The 24,819-nt window shown below is 38.4% G+C and overlaps 1 protein-coding gene across 1 annotated transcript; it reads left to right on the top strand.

Annotated features, from left to right (window-relative positions):
• The first annotated feature begins 9,792 nt into the window (after positions 1–9,792).
• On the top strand, positions 9,793–22,071 carry LOC128810662 (pancreatic lipase-related protein 2-like). The gene is made up of 13 exons (XM_053983721.1): positions 9,793–9,870; positions 10,772–10,820; positions 11,952–12,106; positions 13,084–13,209; positions 14,085–14,219; positions 14,721–14,829; positions 15,573–15,692; positions 15,782–15,904; positions 18,221–18,336; positions 19,312–19,441; positions 20,056–20,167; positions 21,174–21,338; positions 21,921–22,071. Exons 2-13 carry the CDS (start codon positions 10,772–10,774, stop codon positions 21,982–21,984), a joined length of 1,404 nt encoding a protein of 467 aa, XP_053839696.1. The 5' UTR covers positions 9,793–9,870; the 3' UTR covers positions 21,985–22,071.
• The last annotated feature ends 2,748 nt before the right edge of the window (positions 22,072–24,819 follow it).

The raw sequence follows: 24,819 nt of genomic DNA, 5'->3' as shown, positions 1-24,819 counted from the left end.
ACTGAAGGCTATTTAGGAGTATCAGCTGTTATCCATCTCTCTGTAACACTCAGAAATTGTAACTCTGGCCCCTGGCTCTGACTCTGCCATGACCAGTGAAAGCACACATTTAATCAGTGTGTATTCCTTCTATTTTATAACACAAAGTAGCACTAATAAAAATAATAATAACAAAGTGTACTGTGTATAATCATTCCAAGTCTCCAGAGAAACTACCTCAACTACTAGACTACTTTTAAAAAGTAACAAATTTAAATTACTGTTAAATCCTTTTAACACAGCTGTCTCCAACTGTATCTTCAATGCAATTATTTGATATTATTCAAGCAAATGTGATATAGGACATCAGACATATTCAAATATCCTATTACTCCATGTCTGGTTTACTCCTGTGAAATTGAATGTACATAAATAGAACTTTTACACCCTTAGAGGATTCAAATAACATAAATTGTAAGTCTCTACCTGACAGAAGATACTGGAAGGTGCCAACTGTGTGGATACACTTTAGGATCTCAAGTGCACTGATGCACCCTTATCTCCTAAACTCTAATAACAACATGCAAATACTGCCGTCCACTCGCCAAAACTCCCAGATTTTATTTTATTTTGTTCATGGTGCTTCAGTAGAATGTGAACTCCACTGAATAGCACCAAGATGTTTTCAAGCAGTATCTGATTCACTACTGGAAGAGTGGTTTCTCACTGTGATTACTGCAAAGAGATAAGTCATGTTTTTCTTCATTCATGGAGAGCAGGAAGATGCAGCTCATCTAATATAAGAAAATTCAACCTGTAACATTTAATATATAAAACACAGTTATAAACTAGAATAAACTTCACAGAAAGAACACAGTAAATATGAAAGGACAAAAATATCAGGATAGTTGTCATCTCTGCTTCCTTTAAATCCTTCTAAGGGATGCTGCAGCATGGCTTTACCCAGAGAATCCCATTAACTGCTGGCAGCTGTGGGGAGGCAGCAATGACTGCTGCCAGTTGTCTCAGTCTTTGCTTGGCTCATCTCTGTCGGGCTCTGCTGCCTCCAGCCCTCCTGCTCCTTTCAGCTGTTGCCTCATCAGGATCAGGATCGTCCCCTTTTGTCTCTGTGTCCCTCTGGGTATTGCTGTGATGCTACTGGCAGTGAGAATGTTGGAAATGACTCTGAAGTGGAGTTAAAAGGTGCATGCAAAATTGCCCTCAATTTCACGACCCTCTCTATTAACTTCTGAGCTTTTTTCTTCTGCATAAAATATCTACAGATAGTTGTTGATCCTCTCCTGTAATAAAATGCTTGCACTGTTCAGGTGTTTCTACAACTGTATCATACTTATTAGCGTCATAGGAAACTCCAAGCACATTTCAAGACCCAGATCATAAAGTTCAATTCAAGAGTTTCTTTCTCTGATTAATAGATGCCTGTTATAATCTTTTATCATTTCTAAACTGTCATGAAGTGTTGCAGTACTTCAAGCCCTTAGATAAGTTTTGAGATTAATACCTGATAAAAAAAACTACTTGGAATTTATTTTAAATAGATATTTTAAAGTCTTTTCCCTTTAGGCAGGTGGTGAATTGATCTGACAATGCCAGGGTTAGTAAAATGATACTTCTGTGGCAGTCACAGCATCTCACAGGCTGAGCCCTATTGTGTCTCAGGTGGGGATATCTGAGCTAATGCAAACTCCAGAGGGAAGAACTGCTCACTTAGTTGTTCTTGCTCTAATTTAAGATTAGCTTGACATGAATCTTGACATGATTCTTGTGCAGTGCCTGACATTTTGCATTCCTGGTTCATGCAAGGCTTCCTAGGAACACCAGTACTGCAAATTGGTTGTAAAAGTAGAGCATACTCTCTGTGCTACCATCTCACACACTTCATTTATCCTACCCTGAACATCATGAGATGCCCTTTGATCTGAACACAAGAAATGAAACCAAGTTTGCCCTACACCAAAGCAAGAGTGTTTTCAAGTTATCGCTTGATCTAGTGTAGAACAGGAAATGCAACCAGAAAAGTGATGTTCCTAGGAATTTACTTTCAATTCTACTGATAAAATGCCTGCATATATCAGTCTAATGGGATTAACTAATGAGACAAGCTGATAATTAATGTATTGTTTAGAGGCTATGCTATTTCAAGGCAGTAATGAACTGCTCAGCAATACAATGCAGGCTGGGTTTTTTTAGTTTAGGTTGAAGGACTGGGCAGGGGTGGTGCCCCACACAGCTCCCTGTCCCAGCTGACTGCAGTGTGAAGGGGGGTGGTGCAGGTTGGGTCTCACCCCTTGTACAATGAGAGCATTGTCAGGGCACAGACCCCAGCCTGAGAACCAGAAAATGTCCCTTGCTGGGGCTGAGGGAGTAGATGAATCACCAGACATAATTAGGGACCAGAGTGTCTCTGCAAATCAACTGAAAATAGAGGTAGACAGAGATTCTGGTATTTACACATCCACCTGGCTGATTGTGGAAGAATGCTTCAGCTTTTCAGAGAGCCCTCTAATAGAATGAGACCCTGATTCTTCTTACAAAGCAATAATTTTTTGAGATATGTTATCATTCCTTATCATTTCTCTAGATGTATGTATTGCATCAGTTTGAGACATATGAACATTTATGGGACAGAAAGGCAGAACTCAGGGCTTGTTCCCTCTCCCAGTTCAGTAACTGAGATGGCCACTCCCCTGCTGCTCACTGTCCTGATGTTGTTCATTGCTGTACTTTTTCTTTATGAATAGGGTAGGGGGAATTTATCATTAATGAAAGAAATAAGTTTATCTTATAATGGGATACCAAACATGCCACAACTTTTTGGCCTTTGTGAGTGACAATCTTGCAAGTGCTCCTTGCAGATGGGGAGGGCTGTAATTGCTTCTATTTGAGACCCAGAACTCCCTGGAATCAGCACTTACACAATGGAGAGGAGGATTGTGCAAATTTTGAAAACATACCTATCTCTCTGTCTGTGGATTCTGTGCTTGTCTGAAGACAGTTTTCTCTTCTATCACTTGAACAATTTAATTTCAATGGCATTAAAAAGTATGCCCAGTAAATATCTGACTCATGTATCATACAGACTCACAGAGTGCAGCAAGCAAATGAAAAGGCACCCATGTACACAGTGCATAAGAAGTAATAATTTAGATTATTAAATATCTACTGTCTGTAGAGTATTGCTGCAGGATAGGAGAAAAGCTTCAATATGAAATCTTTCTGGTCTAAAGGGAGAAAAGCAGAAAAAACTTCTAAAGGCCAAACCAAAGAATTGTGAAGTGACATTTTTACTGTATTTAAGATTTCATGCTAGTGAATGCACTTCCAGTTATTTTAAAAGCAAGTTATTTTGTTATACTAAAAAGACTATAAAGGCCTTTATCTTCCATATTGCCTTTATTCTGTGTTATAAAATGCAAATTAAATAATGAAAAATTATTAGCCTATGCCATCTGGTAAATTTTCTATTTTTAAGCAAATAGAGAATTATTACTTAAAGAAGAGACATCAGGTACATAAAGAACAATCCCTTTGATGTGTGTTTTCAAGGCTGGCAGGAAGTTTTTCAGAGAAAAAAAAAAAAGAGCTGGTTTTCTCAGAACCCATGAAACTGCCAGCAATGAGGATGGCCTTTGATTTCTTGTCCAAATGCTGCATTTTTTTGGGCCAGGCTCTGATGTCCAGGCTGAGATCTGGAGGCAGTGGAGCAAACTGTCTGCAGACCCCTTTTATTACCTCTGATGCAGGCTCTGACTGCTTTTCATATAACAAGTAGCCCCCAGGATTTTAGCAACCCCAAGGCCTGGCTAACAGCATGTTCTCATCCCAAACCAGTGCTCAAGGCTCCCCTTGTCATTTGACAGCCCAGGTGTCATTTGACCAGTTACCTCTGGCAACTGTCAACAATCCTAGCTTTGATCATTAGGTGTTTTTCGTTAATCTCAACAAAATTAAACTGTAGTCTAGCTGGTAGTTACAGAAAGCAGTTGATAGTTGCTTAAAACACTTGCATGCATTGTGCATAACTAGTATTGCAAATTCCCAGAATAATCAGTACTTCCTCCTTTGCACATACCAGCACTGCTCAAATCACTTCATGGTTAGCAACTCCATAGCATGTCACATTGTTGTTATAATGCACTTTAGGAGGATGATGTAATTTCTTTTCATAATATATAAGTGTTGAATAATCCCAAAACAGGCACAGCTCCTTGAAAAATCAAGGCCTGCATGCTGCAATCGCCTACAAGTGATGTGTTCACAAACAGCCCAACTGGTTTTCAGAAGCAGGAAGTCCACACAAAAACCAGCCCTAAAGCTTTTCACTCTCCAGTTGTTCACCCTTGGCATTTAGTGCTGTCCAGTTACAGATCACTGAAATATCCCTGAAATCTGACAGCTTTTTCAGACATTTGCATGCACTGAGGTTCAGGTATTTACACTTGAAACAGCTACATAACCCTGACATCAGTCCTGCAGTGCAGCCTTGTACCCTTGCTTGTTGAAAACAATGACAATCACTTCAGCTCACTTAAAAAGAGGCTGGGTTGGACTCACATTGTGAAATACTCCAGTTTAACTTATTAAGTCTAATTGGTGTGGTAATGTTCATGTTGCTGGTTGCAACATCCCACTCCCACATTCCTTAGGCTTAAATGACTTCATGCTTTGCAGCCCTGCCTCATAACTCTTATTTAGGAAAGCCCTTTAAAAAGCTTTCGCTGTTCCTCATTATTCTTTTCTTCAATTCTTTTTAAAAAAGGAATGTTTCTTAATTTCAAAGCCAAAAGGCTTAAAATCAAAATGATGATGCTCAATTTTCTGAAGTAATTTTGAATGTAATACTGATTTAACTAGCCTGCAAAATAAGTGGATGTCATCCTGTAGCTTTTCATTACTTTATTTACAGAAAGATGCTATAAACTAGATACTTTTCATCAGTCTACCCTGTATTAGCTGGCCTCTCTCAAAGGAGTTTTGCAAGACCTTCCAAAAATAGCAGAGGGCGAAGGTAGTGCTTCATTGAAACCAGCCTGCTGGATTTAATTCCAGTAGTGGCCAACAAATTCATAAAATTCTGATCGTATTCTCAAAGTATACTAAAAACTCAAGCTGCCTGAAGAAACAGTACTCAAAAGCAAAATAAAGAAACCTTCCTGCTTACAGTCAGCCTTGTTGCTCTTACCAGCAAATATGATAAAAGAGTATTCCCTGTGCAAGCCATCCTTTTGTTCAGGGAGTGGCAAAGCCAGTGAGAGGCACCAAGCAGACTTTGGGAACCATCCATGTGCTGATTCTCCTCATGTCAGCATTTCCAGGAGGAAAGAAATCTCTAAATCACAGCTCCAAACTGAAACCTCCTTGCCAGACACGACAGGAGTGGGGCACAAACACAAACCCGTGGTCACAAGCGGAGAGGGTACCACAAAACAACACAAAGTTTTATGAAAGCACTACAGGTGTTGCCACACCACAAGTACTTAAGAATATATTTACACTGGCACAAACATAACAGTGCCCTGATGGAAACTTTCTGTGCTAGACTGAAGTTGGAAATGGGATTGTGGTGGAACAGAACCAGTGCCAGCAAAATTACAATTAAACTCAAAAACCCATATCACAGCCAAGGTCTGATAGGGAACCATCTGGGGTTTTACTTATGTGTTTCCATTTAATAGTGACTAACAGCTTGTATAAATAAATGTAATTTCTTATTTTCATTTTTTGCACTGTAATATAGTAATTTACATCCCAAAAAATTAGATCAATGCACATAGTGCCCACAGGTCTTAAAATACCTTGCTGCAGGACATTTAAATTTTTCTGCTTATATCATATTCCTTAGGTCCCTATTTTGTACTTTTTAATTCAATATTGCCCTCAGAATATGCACTGAGCACCAGAGTGTTTTATCACAGAAAATGATGACCAGCCAATTCACCTGGAATTCTCTTTGATGAAAACTAAGGCATAACTCCAGGAATAAATATATTTTCTTTATTAAGATAGAAACTTCAGATCTTACCCCATGTAAATCAGAAAAAGACTTGGGCTTACATGAAAGTTACAAATAAGTTATGCAACAACTGTTAGTTTAGATGGTATTAAAATACAAAGTAAATGGAACTTAACATTTGGTACTCTTTCTTTAGCTAAGAAGTATTTTATTCTATGAGTCATCACATTGGGATTGGCATCAAGAAAGTATTAGAAGCTGGATCATAAGAAAGGCACAGCAGATATAAAGAATAACAATCCCTTCATATCTTTTTCAGCAGCCAAGCAGACTGGAATGAATAGAAAAATATTTGCTGGTATTTAAGATTTTTTTTATTCAAATTTGTTACAACTGAAATGTTGGAAAAGGTGACCTTTACATTACTGTTACTATCTATAATATTCACACATTATTTATACACCCAAAACTGAATTATACACCCTGCAATGTGCATAGATAGGCAGGTTCCTGCCCAGAAAATTTATTCTCTAGATCAAGACTTGACAGTGGTACAATTAAAATTGAGATAAAAGAAAAAATAAATAAAATAACCAGCCCTGAACAATAACTTGCCTGAATTATCTCTATTAGGCCATTTTTTAATTGTAGGATATTATATGCACAGTACCTCATCATGTAAGGTGATTACAGGTGTTGCTAAAGAAGAGAGATTTGAGGAGAGAATGCAAAAATCTGTGTTTTAGCTACAGAAAGAACCTTCTTCCACATTTAGCCACTTCATCCCTCATTAAAACAGTGATAAAACTTCAGGACAGAATGAATTTTCCTTGCTGGTTTTGGTAATGGAGAGCAAAATTCTAACATCCACCTTGTCCAGCCTGATGGAATGAGCAACCATTTTCCCATGTTGGCATAAGAGAAAGTATTAAATATAAGAAGTCAGCCAAGAACAGAGATGAAGGTATGAATGTCATCTGTAAAAAGAAGAGGATCATGGAGAAGGCAAACACAAAATGCCTTGTTCATTTCCTTCCACCCTAGTAACAGGGGGCATGAATTGAAGCTGGCAGTGCACAGCTGAAGAGAAAGGAAAGGAGATGATTCTCCTCACAGTTGCTTGATATGAGATGCTGGGTGTGCTAGAGCTGTGCATGAGCTCAGGGACAGCTTGGACAAGCTCATGGGTGAGAAACCCTCAGGCACTTGTAAGGGATGGAGAGTCAGCATTTTGTTGCTTGCTGCTTCCTACCCAGGTCCCAGATAATACTGAAGCAGTTAACCCCATTAAAGTGCAAAGATTTCTAGAAGCCAACACAGAAGTGCTGACATCTGACAATGCTGCTGAACTATGAGCTTTCCTGGTATTAGTAAACTAGCATAGAAAACCCATTTCATGCCTGTCAGCTGGAGTAAATCCTCTGACTAATTTGTTATATACATGAGGATACCTTGCTCTCCCAGTAACCTTGTCTTAAACGCTGGAGGAGAGCTGTGGTGTCTGACTGGCTGCTGAAAGGCAGCAAGAACATCCCTAAAGAATCACTTCATGTGTTCTGAGAAAAGCCTGGGTAAGTTAAACTTCATTTGATGCTCAGTGTTGGCTGAAATTGATCTGTAAAGATTGCATAGCACATGTTTACACGTAGGATGTGAGACAGCAATGTCCTCATCTTAGGTAAAATCAAAAACACTTTAATATTTTGTTATTTTAATTTTAACTTGGCAAAGTAACTGAATCTTGTGAGTGATCTGAAATCTGCACCACCAGATTGCAGTTGAGTCCATGTTGCAGAGGGTTGCAGAGGGTTCAGGTATGATTTGGGACTATAATACCAGGTTTGAGAAGGGCTTCTTAATGTAATGAGTTATTCACATTCCTTGAGCTCCCCTAAGAACATAGGCACCAAAATATGCTGCTAAAGTAAAATCTATGAATTCAAATTATTCAAGAATAATTTATTGAATCAACTAGATTCATTTAAAAGTTTAAGAGACCTGCAGTAAACATTCCTTCTGAAGTGTGAAGAAATGGTGAGGATGGAATTAAATGATGGTTTGGTCCAATATTATATATAATAGAATTAAATCAGAAGGTAAGACTGGATACTAATTTTCTGTGGGGCCCTTAAATTCTAATGAATCAACCTTTCTTTGTCTATGAATTCTTAATGATATAAGAAACAAGCATGAAGTACTTTCAAATGTGATGCTTTATCAGAGATCTGAGTATACCACACATCACAGTTCTGAGTTCTATTAACTATCACTGAAGTCAGTTTTGTCCAGGATGACCTAACTTGGATGCAGATTTTTTTGTTTGTGCATCTTTTAAACACTTCATTTTTGTTTACTTAACTTTTATGGGCAACAGGTTAATTGATCAAATTGCAACCCAGCAACAGACTTTAATTATGTGAGCAGAGGAGAACTCAATTTTGATGTGACTAAGTTAAAACTTTACTGAACCAACTTAGTCTTGAAGGGATTAATAGGAACTCCCTGAACTCCATATTAGCCTTGATTCTTAATTTTTTATTAGGGACACAGAGTTGGAACGTATATTTTCTTCTATGATATATACAGCTGAAGAAATCAACCTTTCAAGGCTAGCTTTATAAAAAAAAAAAAAAGGAAAACCTTGAAAATGCTTTTGTACCTAGCATTTGTAAGAATCACTTTAACCCAGTTCATATTTGTGTGTGCTAGATATGGAATAACTCATCAGTCAGTGGAAGGGATTATACCAAAAGGGAGTCTCCCCTTCCTGTACACCCCTATCTTAGGAGGTGTCAGTAGTCACCCTTTTACTTAAAGGGTTTAACATTAAAATGTGGAGATGCAGGTTTCTCATTTGTGCTACACAGAATCATAGAACCATTTAGGCTGGAGAAGCCCCACATACACCTACAGGAAAAAAGATTTCTAGGAAAGTCTGATCAGAAACATGAATATAATAGTACAACAACAATATAGCACTATGTGAAATGACATCATTATCAAAACACTAAAAAATAAAATTACTGCAATTAATACAATTTAATTATGAAGATTCATGGTGATTGAATGTGGTGACAATCTGCCCCAGGAACTATTATCCTCTTTTTAAAAGCATTTCTGTCACCTTTTCAAAGAAAAGTCAGGTAATTCATCTGGTAGCAAAATTAGAGATAAGAGATCTACAAGATGAACAAACAACAATTGACAGACTAAGCCATTAATTTTTTTATAATTTTTCATACTTCTTTCTGTATTTTCTCAAGTGACAGCTTGAACCTTACAAACACACGCTAGCTCATCCTAAAACACTTTGTGTGTGTCTTCATGTTGCAACAGTAGACTTAGATATCAAACACAAATTTGAAAACTTTGCCTAAGATTGTAAGTTATTAAGGACAGGGATCAGTTCCAGGAAGATTAGTTTTGCTATCAAAACTGTGGGGTGGAATGCAAAGGATGGGGGCTCTGCCCAAGTCACAATCTCAACTCAGCATCGCACCAAGATGAGCGGCCCCTCTGATCCTGAAAGGCCCTGTGTTTATTCAGTGTTTGCATCACACTTCCCAGCAATTTTTAGCTTGAAAAATAATAACCAATGGAGGACAATAACAGCCTGTTTGAAACTTTGCATTAAGTGGGTGGAGTCACACAGCAACTGGTCGGACCTGGTCGGTGTTATCTCTGATGAAGGCTGACAGAGGGAGATCTCTTTTGGCATTACCCAACACAGCCACAGATGCAACTGGGAATCCAAGCATTGTGGAGCAGCAGAGGGTGAGCATCCCTCTGCCACGTGCCCTTGGAGGGCAGGCACAGAGCTGTCCTGCTTCTCTCCGGGCTCCTCAAAGAACTTCTGCAAGGTTTGCCACGAGCAACGGAGAGGTTGACCCTGAGAACTTGCTCTGAGCCTTGCCAAGGTAAAATGGGATGCACTGGAGCCAAGAACATCTAAGGAACTGAAATAAGGATCACGGTGATGAGGGGTAGGGTGTGTGGTGAGTGGCTGGAGGAGTGGAGATGGAAGCAGGATGTGCTTGAACCTGAACTTGGTTTCACAGGGATGAACTCTGCTCCTAACAGTGTTATGGATTTCAGGGAATGCAGGGCTCTGCCTGTGCAGCACTGGTTGGATGATCTGGGCATGACATTAGATTTTTTAAGAATTATCTATTTTCCTTTGAAGATAATTTGCTCGTGGTAGTAGTGAGACTGTACTTTCCCTGCTTCACCTTGGAGTAAATGATGGGTTCCATTTACCCCTGTGCTTACCGATCAGCTGGTGATTAAGTGATCAGGCAGATGAGGGCTGATAAGCATGCATGGCTGATAGCAGTGATCAAAATGAGTTTTCAAGACCATCTGTGTGATTTATAAGCACAAATTAAGTTTGTTCTTGTTTGTTGTTTTTTTTTTTAATGCAATAATTGATGGCAGTCCTGTGAGTAACTTTTCTATGAAATCCTAGGATAAATTTCAGGCAGTAATGTGTTGATGCAAATCCTGTAAGAATTTAATTTGCATGCCCATAAACTGCAGCTCTACAGAGAAAAAAAGTTTCTGTTTGTCAAGGACAGGAAGATGATCTTTAAGGATTCCTAAAGGATATCCTGATCATGCAAAATCTCCATGGCAAACAGAAATAATCCCAGAGATATTTTTTTGAAACTATTTTTGAAGAAGAGTTGCTTTTTTTTGGATCTAACTCAGTAAATTACTGAAGTACTGATTTTCAAGGGTTTTAATGGGTTGAGGGAACCCTTAGGTGAATTCCAGATTCTAATTTCAATTATGTTTGAATTGTGTTCTTATTCACTTCAGATGCTTGCAGTATGGATCACTACTCTTTTTCTTCTCAATGCAGCCAGAGGTGAGACATATAATGAATGAAGTCTATAAAGAGTAAAAATTATGTGCAGCTTATACGAGGATATCTATATTCTAGAAAAAAACCTGTTCATTGGGATGGATTTAACATAATTCTTCATTAGGACCACTGAGTCATGTCATGTCTTTCCCACATTTAACTCATTACTATTTAATTCTGTAAAGGTTCTTGCAGCTAGTAAACAGAATGGGAATCAGAAAGATATTTTTATATGCAAATTGATACTGAAATTCTTCCAGAACATTTCCTACCCTCAACTCACTCATGGTAGCTACAACCCTGGTAATGAGAGCCTAGGCACCTACTCTTCACAGTGCTATCCAGAGAACAAGAAAATAGTCTTGGTCCAAAATACCTCTTTAATGACAGGAAAGAATGGTCTTTTTAATAGCAGTAAAAATTTCTTGGGATTTCACAACTGATGTGCTATAACAGTGTGGAAGGATGACAATTAATGGCAACACCTGCATGTCATATTTGCACCTTTACTGTATTAAAGGCACAATAGAAATTGTGAAACTGGTCCTTCAGGCACAGACCACACATCCTGAGGCTGTGCTTTGCTCTAAGCTTCCACTCAAATTCCACTTTATTGCTTCCACTAAAATCTCATGGTGATGAAAAAATATAAGGAAGATGTTTAATGCCCATTGTGGAGCAACCAGAAGTATTTATTTTAATGTTTTGGTTTCTTTTTGCTCCCTCATGAGCTGTTGCACAAGAAGTAACAATTTAGATAATCCCTGGAGTTTAGGACTGATTTAAAGGACTACTCTGTGCTGACAGCAAAAGCTGATTTCTTCCCTGGATCAAGATTTTATTGTCTTCTTCCAAGGGCTGTATTAACAATATGTTCAACCAAACACACCCTGAGCTTACCAGGCTGAGCTCCAGGCTCTGTTTGCAGCAGGAAAGTTCAAGTCCTGAAGTTCAAGTCCTTGCTGCAAACACCTGAGCGCAACTGAGCCCCTTAATGAAAAATGCTCAGAAGTGCCATCCTAATCCAAATCAGGCTTGTTTGGCTTTCCTGGTGTAAACCCTCTCCTGACAGCTTCGGGTACAGAACCTGTGACGTTCCCAAAACAAGAATATCTTTTTCTTTGTGCACCCCAGGAAGGGAAGTTTGCTACAAAAGGCTTGGATGCTTTTCAGACAGCCCCCCATGGGCTGGGATCCCAGGGAGACAACTGGCAGGCTTGCCCAGCTCTCCAGATGCTGTGAACACAAATTTCCTTCTTTACACCAGAGATAACATGGTGAAATACCAAGTAAGAAAATGCTTTGGTTTAAAATACTGACAGTGTACAATACATTCAATAAATTGTAGGGACAGTTTCTTTTCTCACATATTTTGCTCATATGACTGCTGGGAGAACCTCCAATTCTATATTAGACACATGATAATTTTCTTCCATCTTTTTTCCTTTTTCCTCATTTCAGCTCCCTGAGGAGCCAGGTATATTTACAACATATTAATCACAGCCTTCTAACATAAGTTATTACAGGTAAAAGGCTCCAGAATTAAGGGGTTTTATATAAATGGCAGTCACAATCAGTGGAGGTGTTTATTAAGCCACTTCAGAACAAGTCCAACTCCTCCAGCTGAGAGGGCCTATGAGGTTTTAACAAATCAGTCTTTCACTGAAGGTGAGATGTCTGCTAATTAGTGCATGACATCCCCCTTTTAAGTCAATAAAACCATAACAAAAATATGTAAGAGTTAGTACTCAGAATTTCTTTAAAAGAAAATAATGTCTTCTTTCTCAATACACACTAAAATACCTACAGCCCCTGAATTTGTAAGCCTGGTGGGCTTTCCCATAAAATATAAATGAAGCAATTAAGGTCTTATCTTCAAAGGAAAAAAAGAAAGAAAAATAGGTATAGTTTCAAAGTCAACCACATAATACCTTTCAGAAGATGCTATCTTTGCATTTCTATTGCCAACTTTGATAACATCTCGTACTTACATGGCATGTTGTACCAGTATATCACAAAGCATTGTGCAGAAGATGCCAGTATCATTAGTTCAATTAACCAGAGGAAGTGAAGCATTTGTTGAAGTGATTAATTGATTAATTGAAACGCAAAAAGCAGTTTAGGAATGAGAAATAAGACCCATCTCTTCTAGGTCTAGAACTATGCCTTAACCATTGGGGCACTCTGCCCTTTATCAAAATGTACAGTGGGATGGAACAGTCACATCCTTGTTGTGTTTGTTGGTTGTTCGGTTCTTTTGGCACAGAGAATTTCAGCTACAAATCCTTCAACTATAAAAGCTTCGAATTTCCGGGCGCACAGGAAAACTCGTTTCATTATACACGGCCACCTTGCTGGAGCAGATCTCCCCTGGATAACAAGCATATGCAGGGTGGGTACAACTATTGTTTGACAGTCATTTTGCTTGTGTTTGAAAGTCTAAATATCTGCATCTGGCTTAAAATTCCCATGTAAAATTTACACCTCTGTTGTCTTGTTAATTCAGGGGATATATAAGGAGCACAAAAGTCAGAATGAAGCCCGGTTCCACGCAACCACTGTCTTGTTCCTGGCTATGAGTATAGTGCACATCAGCTTCTGTTTAATGTCTTTTTGCTGCATTCACCTCCACAGGGAAAGCTATAATAAATTGATTTTTCAATTCCTTGCCAATAATAAAGGGGGAAAAAAGAGTGAGTTTTCTCACCTCAGCAAAAGGTCACAATAAACGTGTCAGTTTGAGTGACACATTTGATCTAATAAAACCAAAAGGCTTTGTTCAGCAGATTGGTTTCATTCCACTCTGGCACAGTTCAAAAATGAAATTGTCTCAGAATAAAATACAAAATCAGAAAGTTCTATTGGCAGAAGTGTGTAAATAGAATATTTTGGTTATAATGCATAAACTTCAGGGCTGAACAATTTAAGCACAAATTTGAGAATCCTTTTAGATGATGCAAGCATAAAAATTTTGAAGAATTAAGCTTGGACCTATTTTGGTAACAGGGTACTGTAATTAAGAGAAGTTGGTACCTTAGAGCCAACCGAGGTATTTGGAATGGAAAAAAAGCTGAAGGAAGCTTATGAGTGCTCTCTAATCACTGGTTCCACTCTGCCTCCTTGTGTTGATCTTGAGCATCAGTAGGAATTCCTAGAGATGTATCATCACCAGTCACACAAACAGAACAAAATACAGTTTACACATGCCCTGCTACAGTTGTAATTAATGCCTGTTCCCTTCTCTGCTCTTTTCCTGTTCTCCACCAGTTCATGTTTCACTCTGAAGACGTGAACTGCATTTTGACAGACTGGAGGGGCGGCTCCAGTGGTCTGTACACAGATGCCGTCAACAACGTCCGCATTGTGGGGGCCGAGCTGGAGTACCTGGTGAACTTCCTCGAGGTAAAAAAATACCCCTGGAATGTGCACAGTCCACATAAAGGTGGTGCTCAGAGTGGCACCTTTAGATCTAATTCAATAGAGCCAGGAAGAACAAGAAATACCCAGTAAAGCAGGTGCAAATGTTTTCAAAGGGCTTTAATCCCGCACAAATGAAAATACCTGCTTTAGTGTCATAACTGATTTCAAAAACTAGCAAGACTTTTCAGCAGTTCAAAAGGTTTGAAAATCTCAAATGAAAAATTAAATCCCCTAGATTCAGTGTAGCGGGATAAGATGGTAAGTAGCCATGAACACCCTGAAAATGAAGAGGGGAGGGATGACTGGGGAATCACTTCTCTTTACGTAGAGATCCCATCACCCAGAACTGTGACTTTCCACCAGGACACTGATCTCCATTGCCCAGTGACCTGGCCACCTCCTAGCACTGCATGGGGATATGCTGCAATGTCACTGGCTCATATACCCACACTGGTTTTTTCTCCTTTCCATAAACCTTCACAGAAAGACTACGGCTACTCTCCTGCCAACATCCATTTCATCGGCCACAGCCTTGGAGCACACGTTGCAGGGGAGGCAGGGAGGAGGAAGCCTGGCATTGGAAGAATAACAGGTACTGAAGCTATTTCAGCTCATAAAACTTGATATTTTCACACAGCTTAAGAGAACTGAAGAATCATTGTTGCTTTATACACATACAATACAGAATGCAATGTGCTGGTTTGTCATAAATAACAATGTCCAGCCAGCATGGTGGCACACAAGTCATGACACAGTCACACATTGCTTTCTTTTAAAAACTCACTATTTTATGCTTTCCTCCTCCCCCAGTCAGTTCTTTTCTCTGCATAGACATTGCTTTGTCTAAGGCATGCACACTGTGAGCAGTCACAGGAGCAACTCAGGGAAAGTGGGGTCAGAGCTGTGTTTCTTTATCTCCAAAGAGACCTCAATGACACTGAAGTGAAGGGATACCATTTTCAACCAAGATATTCTGGAAATAAAAATAGCCTTCTTGCCAAATAAAAATTTATAAATAAATCTATGTGCTCAGAGTAACATATGAAGATTTCATATTTTTCAATAAAATTATTATAAAAACCCCAATAAACCAAATCTGTTCTTATATCATTGTTCCCAAAAGTAAGCCAAGCAGCCACCAGAATTTTCCTGTGCTGCAATGCCTTCAGTCAGCTTTCTATTAATACCTTACCTGTTTTTCTGGCTGTGGACCACAAAATGGATTTTTTTAATGTAAAGGCAGAAATGTAATCACATATATAGCATACATAACCTGTATGTGGTGATATACATATAGTATTATTTACTCAATCAGATGTCTCTCCATTCATTTAGGTTTGGATCCAGCTGGGCCCCTTTTCCAGTACACTCCCACAACGGTTAGGCTGGATCCTTCAGATGCAAAATTTGTTGATATAATTCATACTCATGCTGGTCATCTTTTCTTTGACTTTGGTAAGTTTTCTTTTAAAGGCTGCCATTGGCACACAGGTTGGCTACAGAACACCTAGGAGTGATCTGCCAGGATCCATTGTGTGTTTCAGCTCCAGGGATTCTTCAGACTTGTGGCCACCTGGATTTTTACCCAAATGGTGGGAAGAAGATGCCAGGATGCAACCAGCTTCGTGTACCTCCTGCAACTCGGGATATCAATGACCTGATGAGAGGTAAATATATTTCAAAAAAGTAATACCTCATTATAAGTTACAACAACACTTCATTATAAGTTAGAAACAAAGGCTAGGATAAGGTAATACCTTTATATAGCTCAGATTTGGAATAAGGAGACAATGCTCAAAAATGGAACATTTAAAGCTGCCTCTGAAATACCCTCCAATTTTCTTTTGTAAACAAGGCAAATTCTAGATGAAAACTTCAGTTAAAGCATGCAAAATTGTGCATCACAAGCTTTCTAAGAGCCTGCCACTGTGCTGACAGGCTGACCTCAGTGGGAATTCTTCACATGAAGGACCAGTAAAATTTCATTCATGGATAAACCAAAAATGAGTATTTTAAAATCTGAGCTCTCCTTTTCCCTAGGAAGATAGAACTCCCAATATTAGTGGGATTCATGCATGCCATCAGGCTTTAGTCTCTTCAAAGGGAACAGCCCAAGGTCAGAAATATAAAAGATGATAAAATGACTGCTCCATTAGTAGTTCTTCAAAGGAAGTTGGGCAGTTAATCAGAATTACCCTGGGATCCACTACAATAGATCCACAAAATCCTGTCTTCTGATCCTAACCTACAGAAATGAGAACATCTGTTATTCACAACTAAATGGTTTGAAATCCCTACCACTAGTTAAATAATTTGCTTTCAAAAATGCTCTCCCTTAGAACTGGTTGAGAACTAAGTAACAAAGAGAACTGAAAGCTGGCTGTGCTCAAAGTCACTTGGAACAAAAACAGTTTCCAATTGGAATGCATAAAAATGTCTGTATTTAAATAAAAAAATTAAATATTTTTCCAGAGGCATTTCACAAGTCTCTTTGCAATGTTTTGTCTTGAAGGAGAAACTCAGCTCTATTGAACACGAGCAGATGGAGTTGGTTGTTCAAGCAGCTCTTAAAAATAGAGACAGCCTTAACTGCCTCCTCTGGGTTAAACCTTACTTTGTTTGGTAACCTCTCTATTGTTTGCTAATGTTTACATGTATGTAGTGTTTTTATGCATGAAGTGCTTTAGAAATAATATTTAGTGACTTTTTCCCTATAGTTTTTGATGCAATAGAAAGACTATAGGTGTTAAGTGAATTTGCCACTAACATAAATTGAGCCAGCTGTAAGAGCTGAGGGTTTAAAAGCACAAACCCTTCTGAATTAAAGAAGGAGCTACTAAGAAAACATACTCAGGAAGCCTTGATGATGCAGATTATTTCCAAGAAAAACAGACAACAAGTGCTTTTCAGAGAGATTTTAACGTGGAGTTTCTTTTCTTTCCTTATGGAAAGAACAATGTGTCAACTGGTCAACACCAGCTGGTCTATCTTTAAGATGCATAAATATTGCCATTAGGGGAAATTTTCATTTCACTACAACCTGTGCTAGCTTGCAACTACTTCAGCGCCTCCCAGATTCTCACCTGTGGTTTGGTGAGCCCCCACCACATGCTGAAGTGGAATAAAGCCCATTTTTATACAAACAACCTAGCTTTAGCATATGGATTTTTGATACAGGAGAGAAACCAAGGAAGATAACATTTGCTATAAGGGACGAGTAAACATAACCCAAATAGCACTTTCTTCTTTCCTTACTGGCTGCTTATAAATTTCAGCCTGATGGGAAAAAGTACTTGTTTCAAAGAGTTCTGACAAAATCAAGGACATACTGCCAAATATCCTGCTTTTCAGAGGATTTCACAGAATTGCTATCAAATGACTGCACATTTTCTAGTGCTTAAAAACACTAAAAGCCACAGAATTTATAATAATTGCTAAAATTGCCTTTAATTCTAGAAATTAGTGGAAACTGTGATTTTACAGAATACCATGTTGTGATAACTGTAAGAAAAGGAAAACTACTTCATTATAACTACTGTATGCTTTACAAAAACTGTAGCTATGAAATATTCCAGTCTTTAAAATATCAAAGGGGAACACTCCCAAATGCTTCTTGTTTCACCTTGTGCATCTCCACCTCTTGTAAAAAATACCTCTTTCCAACAGAAAATAACATATGTCTTACTACGAAACCAAATAATTCACAATTTAAATGTCTTTTAATCATTGCTATTTCTTTTACCTGAGACATCACTATATATGCAAGTGTTTTTCAGGAAAAGAGACCCCAGAATGTTTCTTTGGCATGGACCTTATGTTAATGTATTGCTTTAATCACTTTTACCTGTTGGGGTTTTTTCCTTGTTTGTTTGTTTTGATTTTTGTTGGTTTTTTTGGGTTTTTTTTTGTTTTTATTTTTGTTTTTGTTTTGTTTTGGTTTTGTTTTTTTTTTTTTAATTTGTTTTGTTTTGTTTTTTTCCCAGCATACAGATCTTTTGGATGTGGACATAAAAGAAGTCTCAGGTATTATGCTGAGAGCATCATCACTCCAAATGGATTTGTTGGGTATCAGTGTGACACATACCGAGAGTTTGTTTTGGTAAGTACCAGGTCTGGGTTTATCTGAGGCCCTATAGCCCTGCCCTTCTTCTTTTAATAATTTCTGGGACAAGTTCTACACTTGGGCTCATGGGATATGGGCACATTCAGAACCACTGACCACCTTCATTCAGACCGTACCCAAACCCAAGCAATTTCACAATAGAGAAGCGATGATGATCATGTAGCCTTTTTTTCATCAAATACACAAACAGCCAAAGGGCCACAAATACCAGTTTGAGCAGAACCTCCCACATATCAAAACTGAACTACCTAAACACAGCAGAGCTATTTTTTCCCACTGCAATTAATCTGCTTTCATGCTTATCTTTTTTTACCTTTTTTTTTAATGGATGTCAAGGTCTTGATCTGATTGTCTGATCTGTGTAGGTAGATCAAATTCATTAAGGCTCTACATGGGAATAAAAGATAAAGAGCTGACAGAACAAATCCCAGATGGAAAGCCCAATCTTCCTAAATTCCTAAATTCCAGTATTCCTAAACATAAATATTTTTACCATATGAGCGAGATATTCAGCCAGACCCCCTTAGAAATGTGGTTATCCATCCTATAACCAGCAGAAAACCTTCCAGTGGACCGTATGAAAAATGAATATATTACCTGGATTTTACAGAAAAGGTAGCAAGGCACAACACTCTTTATGGCATTTATTTATGGTCCCTGCAAGACCACAAGGAATTAGGCCAGATTTCCAACCTGTTTCTCTCTGATTTTCAACAAGATGAAATAAGATGACTGACCACCTCAACTCCTTTTTCAACCACATTGATAAATACTGAAGATATCATCTGAACTGAGCAGCAAAAACCTTAAAAAATCCAAACAAACAAACAAACAAACAAACAAACAAACAAAAACCTGGGAAAAAGCCAAAATATCCTAATTTCCTAAAATTTAAAAAGTGAGATTAAAATAGATGATGTCTTATAACACACATTTTTATATTCCCCCCAGGGAGACTGCTTTCCATGTCCTGAAGAAGGATGCCCACTGATGGGTCATTATGCTGATAGGTTTTTACATAAAACTGAAAAAGAACACCAAAAAGTTTATTTAAACACAGGGCCCTCCCCTCCATATGCTCGTAAGTGCTCATTTTGTGGTGTATTCTAAAGTGGCAATGAATTATGTGTGAAAAAGGACCTTGCACTTCTGCAGAGCTGCTGCAGTTAATGAGTTACACTCATTAAAACATCTAGAATTTTAGGTGTTAGGAACATGCAGTACCAGCATTATTTTGGAAGGCTGAGATAATTGTAAAAACAGATCAAATGATGCTCACCTTTGAGTTAAACTTGGTTATTACATGATGGCTTCAAAAATTATATAAGCTGAAACTGGGGAGGAATTTTATGCTGGAAGTGCATAATTTCAAATTTTAAAATGTTACATTTTTTTTATTGGCAAAATTTATAACACTGAAGCATTTCAGGATATTTTAGCCAAACTCATGAAGTCAAAATGGCAGGGAGCAATAAGAAATACAATTTTAGTTGTGATTAATGTAGAAATAGCCACAGGACTGGGGAAATAGGAAAATTAATAAATGAACTGCAATTTATCACAGGTGTTTTTTGCTTATAAGTGTGTTTGTGCAATCCTTTTCTCTCTCTTAGAGACACTGAAACATATAAGAAATTTAACCTTTAGGAAAGAAATCTCCTTACAACTGTAATCCATTTGATTTTGCTTCCCAAGGCTGGCGCAAAGAGATACATGTCAAAGTATGTGCAACAGAAACCATGAAGGGAAATATAGATGTAGCCTTGACTGGAACTAATGGGTTCAGAAAAAAATATACCATCAACAAGTAAGTTTAATGTGGCTGTTGGAAACATGGCTCTGTCACTGTTAGCACATGGAATTTATACACAGCTTTTTTTTACGTGTGTCACCTTGTTCTGTGTGATCTGTGATTTACACTGGTAATAAAAGCAGCTGATAATTGTTGGAAGTTCCCTGTACTGCAGACTGTGGTGAAAATCTGCTGGTCCCTCTGCTCTGTATTTTCTTTTGTTTTGTGAGGCTGATGTTAGCATAGCAAAATGGGCAAGAGCTCTGTGGCTGCTGCTGGACTCAAACATGATTTGGTGATGTCTAAGACAAAGAGCTCAGTGATGTACAGTCATCTGATTATCCTCTCCTCTGGGGAATATGTGAATAAGAAAGTTGCAGATTGCCCATGAACTGTGCTGGAATATGGGATTCCTGTCCCCTCAGCCTGGCCTTTTCCTGTAAATGTGAATTTAAATCTCAATAAACAGATGCTGGTCAGCAACCCAGCTTCAATATTACAAAACCAACCTCCTCTGTGAACACAGCCCCATTACTGGTCTGTACCAGGAGTACCTTTGGTTAAAAATACCACTGCAGCAATAAACCTACAGATAATTTCAATGTTAATGCCACATTGCAGTGTGTGTTCTGTTAGAGTGAACAGTGGTAGCACAGAAGGCACAAATGTAAACTATAATTTTCAATTTCCTTCATGGTTGAGAGCAACCCAAAACACTGAGAGAACTTTTTGACTAGGATTTGTTTGAAGATAGATCTTATTTTTCAAAAGAAATGCATAGAATAAATCATGGTGATACTGACAAAGGCTGTGCTAACTGATATGTGTTTTTTCATCCTGAAAGGTACAGGAATTTCAGCAAATCCATAAAAAAGCTCATAAAATTCCAGCAGTAGTATTCAAAGCCCCAACTCTCACGGCACCCCTCAGCTCATCTCCCTTACTGCCCATAGCCAAGTTTTCTTTTCCCCCTCATTTCTGTAGAACATAGAGCATCACTTCTGTGCTTTTCTTTTGGCAGGGGAACTTTCAAACCAGGCAACACATACTTGAACTACATTGATACAGAAATTCCTGGGAACATTTCAAAAGTTGAGTTTCTCTGGAAAAAGCAACTAGGTCATGCAGACAGAGGCTGCATGGGAGCTGAAGAAGTCAGAATAATATCTGGGGAAAATGGGAATATGTAAGTACATAATCTAATGATGTAAAGGTAGAAGTTTTCCTCCTAAATTGCATTTTCATGTGCCCAGCTCTCCAGTGGCACATAGCACAGCACACAGAAACAGCTCTGCAAAGTTCAACACTGTACCTGCCTGGGCAGGGTGCTTCACGCTGACTCCAGCTGAGCCAATGGGTCTGGCAGCCACAGACATTTGCAGGACATTATATACACCTTTGGAACATACCTCTCGTTTAGTTTTAACCAAAATTAATCCAGTTTATGCATCCACTCCATTCTGTCATGTAAGTGGGAAAAATGGAGGGAGCAATTCCCTTCAAAAGCACGCTCCTGTCCCAGATGGAAATGCTAAGGGAGCCTGATCAAAAAGGCAAACACATCCTAAAAGTTAATAATTAGTCATGAACTAGTAAGTCTTAAAAAAGAAATTGATAACACACACTCTATGTTCTCAGTCCACTGGAACTTATGCTTCGGCCTAACATGAAATAAAACAAGGGTTTATATTGATTATGTTGGCTAGCTGCTACAAAAAATGTCCCATTTTACTGACAAATATTTCCTTAAACTCTCCCCGCTTCCCAGGTCTGTGTTCTGTGGGTGTGGAACTGTGCAGCCCAGCATGTGGCAAGCCCTGGCTCTGTGCTGAGGGCCAGGAATGCCTGGAGCCCTGCAGCAACCCTCACCAGCTGGAAGAGGACACTGCAGTCAGCAGCAAAGCATTAACAAGGCTCTCTCAACAGACTTTGAGAAATTTGTCCAGCCCTCCATAAAAGCTGAATTTCCAAGTCAGTGCTGTCACCTTTTCTCCATGCTACACTCCTGTGAACTATGGTTACAATGACAGAAAACACATAGTTACTAACAAGCAGCTGGACTCTTTTCTATACCTGAAACAGGCACCTCCTTTATCAAAACTCTATTGTACTACTGAGGAACTTGAATTTTCTGGCAGCTTTCAAGAAAAAAAATCTATTTTCTCTTTGCCAGTGAAACTGAATTTTCCACCTCTACTTTGCCTTTGTGACAATGCTGAAGTCAGACTTGAGCTACATCATTTGGACTAGCGTTGCCACTCCAAATTTGTCAAGCATTTTGATTGTACTGGTTAGCAAAACCAGACCACTAAGAGGTATCAGCATCAGCCAAAATAAGCTAAGGTTCCATTGTTTCAATGCAGGCTACCCACAAACAATTCTTTCATTTTTTAATTACCTGTCTGAGGCATGCAACAGATGTTTGCATCCGATGTGAGGTTTATCATTTGGGTGCAGAAATTAAGTGTATCAATCACATTGGGCAATTCTGTTGTGTCCCATCCTGACAACCAGCTATTCCAGAATGCTTCCAGTGAGGTTCACCAAAAGGTGTTGGTGTGTTACACAAGGCTGAATGTGGCTGATGAACAGGTGTGTTTCAAATTATGCAGCAATACTTTTGAGATGTCAGAACCCTGTCACGTCCTGTGAAGTTTGTGGAAGGATCTTGCTCAGGATGTTTGATAAATCAGGTGTCTGCCTTCTCAGAGTCACTCTTCAGTACCCTTTATTTATCATCTCCCCATGAGCAGGGTGGGACCAGAAACCATCATGAGCAGGAAATTCAGCCTTCTTTACCCCTTAAGGAAACGTCTTGGCAAGATTCCCTTCTTGAGCAAGAAGGGGCTTCCCTCTCCTGTGCTCCCCTGGAGATATAAAAAAGCCCCAGGTACTTCTACACAGTTTGGAAATATCTGTAACTGGTAATTACAACATCTTGAACATCTTCTATAAACCATGCATGGCTCTCTGCCCCAGAGTTACACCAGTTAAGGAAACTATTATTTTGCCTTTCTTACAGTCAGGAACTGAAGCAAAATAAATGTAAATATTTTGATCACAAAAACCTGCGCAGCAGGGGGAGGAACTGGGTATTATGGTGCAAACACTGTGATCAGTGCCATGTAAGGCATCACTTCTCACAGGAAGGAAACAAACTCCTGCTGGACTCAAGATTTCTTTAAAGCCCATCCTCTCCTGCCTCCATACTTGACTGTGCCCCTTTTGCAATTCTAAAAACTAATTTGATGCTTTTATGAACATCAAATGTAACGAACATCAAATGTTATGAACATCAAATATAATAAATCATATTCTTTCAAAAATACAAGTTTCATTTTGTTTCATTTTAAGCTATAGATTTCAACAGTGTTCTGACAAAATGTGACAGCTCATTTAGGCTGCTGACTTGTGCTACAAGTGTTGTACAGCTGATTAGACCACTTAAAAATATGCATTTTCTCACCCAACTTTTTCAGCTAAAACTAGAACATTGCATTTATTTCTTCCCCTTGTGTTGTTCTGTTTTCATTCTTGTCATATGCTATTTCTTGAGTTAATTTTTATTCTTTGCTATAGTAGACATCAACACTGCCCTTCTTTGCTAATATATTTTTAGACAGAACAAGAGAGATTTCTTTTTATGAGATAAAGGTGAAAAAACCCACACTGACAGCAGCTGTGTGTTGCTGGTGGCAAATAATCGTCCTCTTTGTTTCTTTCTGTATGTAAAATTTAACATTCTTCCTAGTATGAAATCTTTGGATACTATCATTTCATATTAATGATACTATTCCAAATAATGCAAGGGTTTGATATTTCATGAGAACATCTGCCTTTGACAAAGCTCTGGACAGGCAATTCTTTCATATCTTTAAAACAAGGTAAGCCATCTTTTCAGAACAATTTAAATTGAATCTTTAAAATGTCAAGTGAGACACAGCACTCCATATGTTTGGCTGTCATGTGGAAAGGTAGTGCTTTTTAAAATCAAACGTGCCTCATTTCTCCAGGGATTTAAAGGACATATTATGATTTTCATTCGGTCTTTTACATTATTTAAATATTTTGCCAAATTTTAAGTGCTTCAGAATTACAATACAAATTTAATTTTATACTCCTTAAACACGTGTTCACTACAAAAATTATGCCAAATGTAAATTAATAAGAAAGCCATTATGAAGCTTTCAGCCCCAGGCACTTTGCTCTCTCATGGCACTCTTTTGACAATGGGGTAACGTAAAACAACAACCTCTTAAGCCTTTTATGGAAAAATGGACAGCAATAATTAGCAATCCAAAATATGAACTATCTGGTCCACTTACATTATCTTTATGTACTTTATATGAAAATAATTTTGGAAGAAAACACATTTGTCCTAAAGTCATATGTGCAGGTGTGCTGAAGAGACAGCAAGGGCCATTTTTGTCAGAATTCTCTGATAACAAAAATAAAATACTCTACTGCATAGCACAGTAGTTTCTCTTCTTTCCAAAATCACAGCCTATCAAAATGTCCCTCCTAAATATTTGTGAGCCCAGAACTAAAATAACAACAATAATAGAAATTAACTAAACAGGAATAATAGACAGAGACCTCAGTGTTCAGATTGGGCAGTTTCTCTTTTCCTACTTTTGATTTTATCTTAATCAGTGACTTTTTAGATT

The sequence above is a fragment of the Vidua macroura genome, chromosome 8 (genome assembly GCF_024509145.1).
Source record: "Vidua macroura isolate BioBank_ID:100142 chromosome 8, ASM2450914v1, whole genome shotgun sequence".
NCBI lineage: Eukaryota > Metazoa > Chordata > Aves > Passeriformes > Viduidae > Vidua > Vidua macroura.
This window is presented reverse-complemented; position numbering and strand designations above follow the sequence as displayed.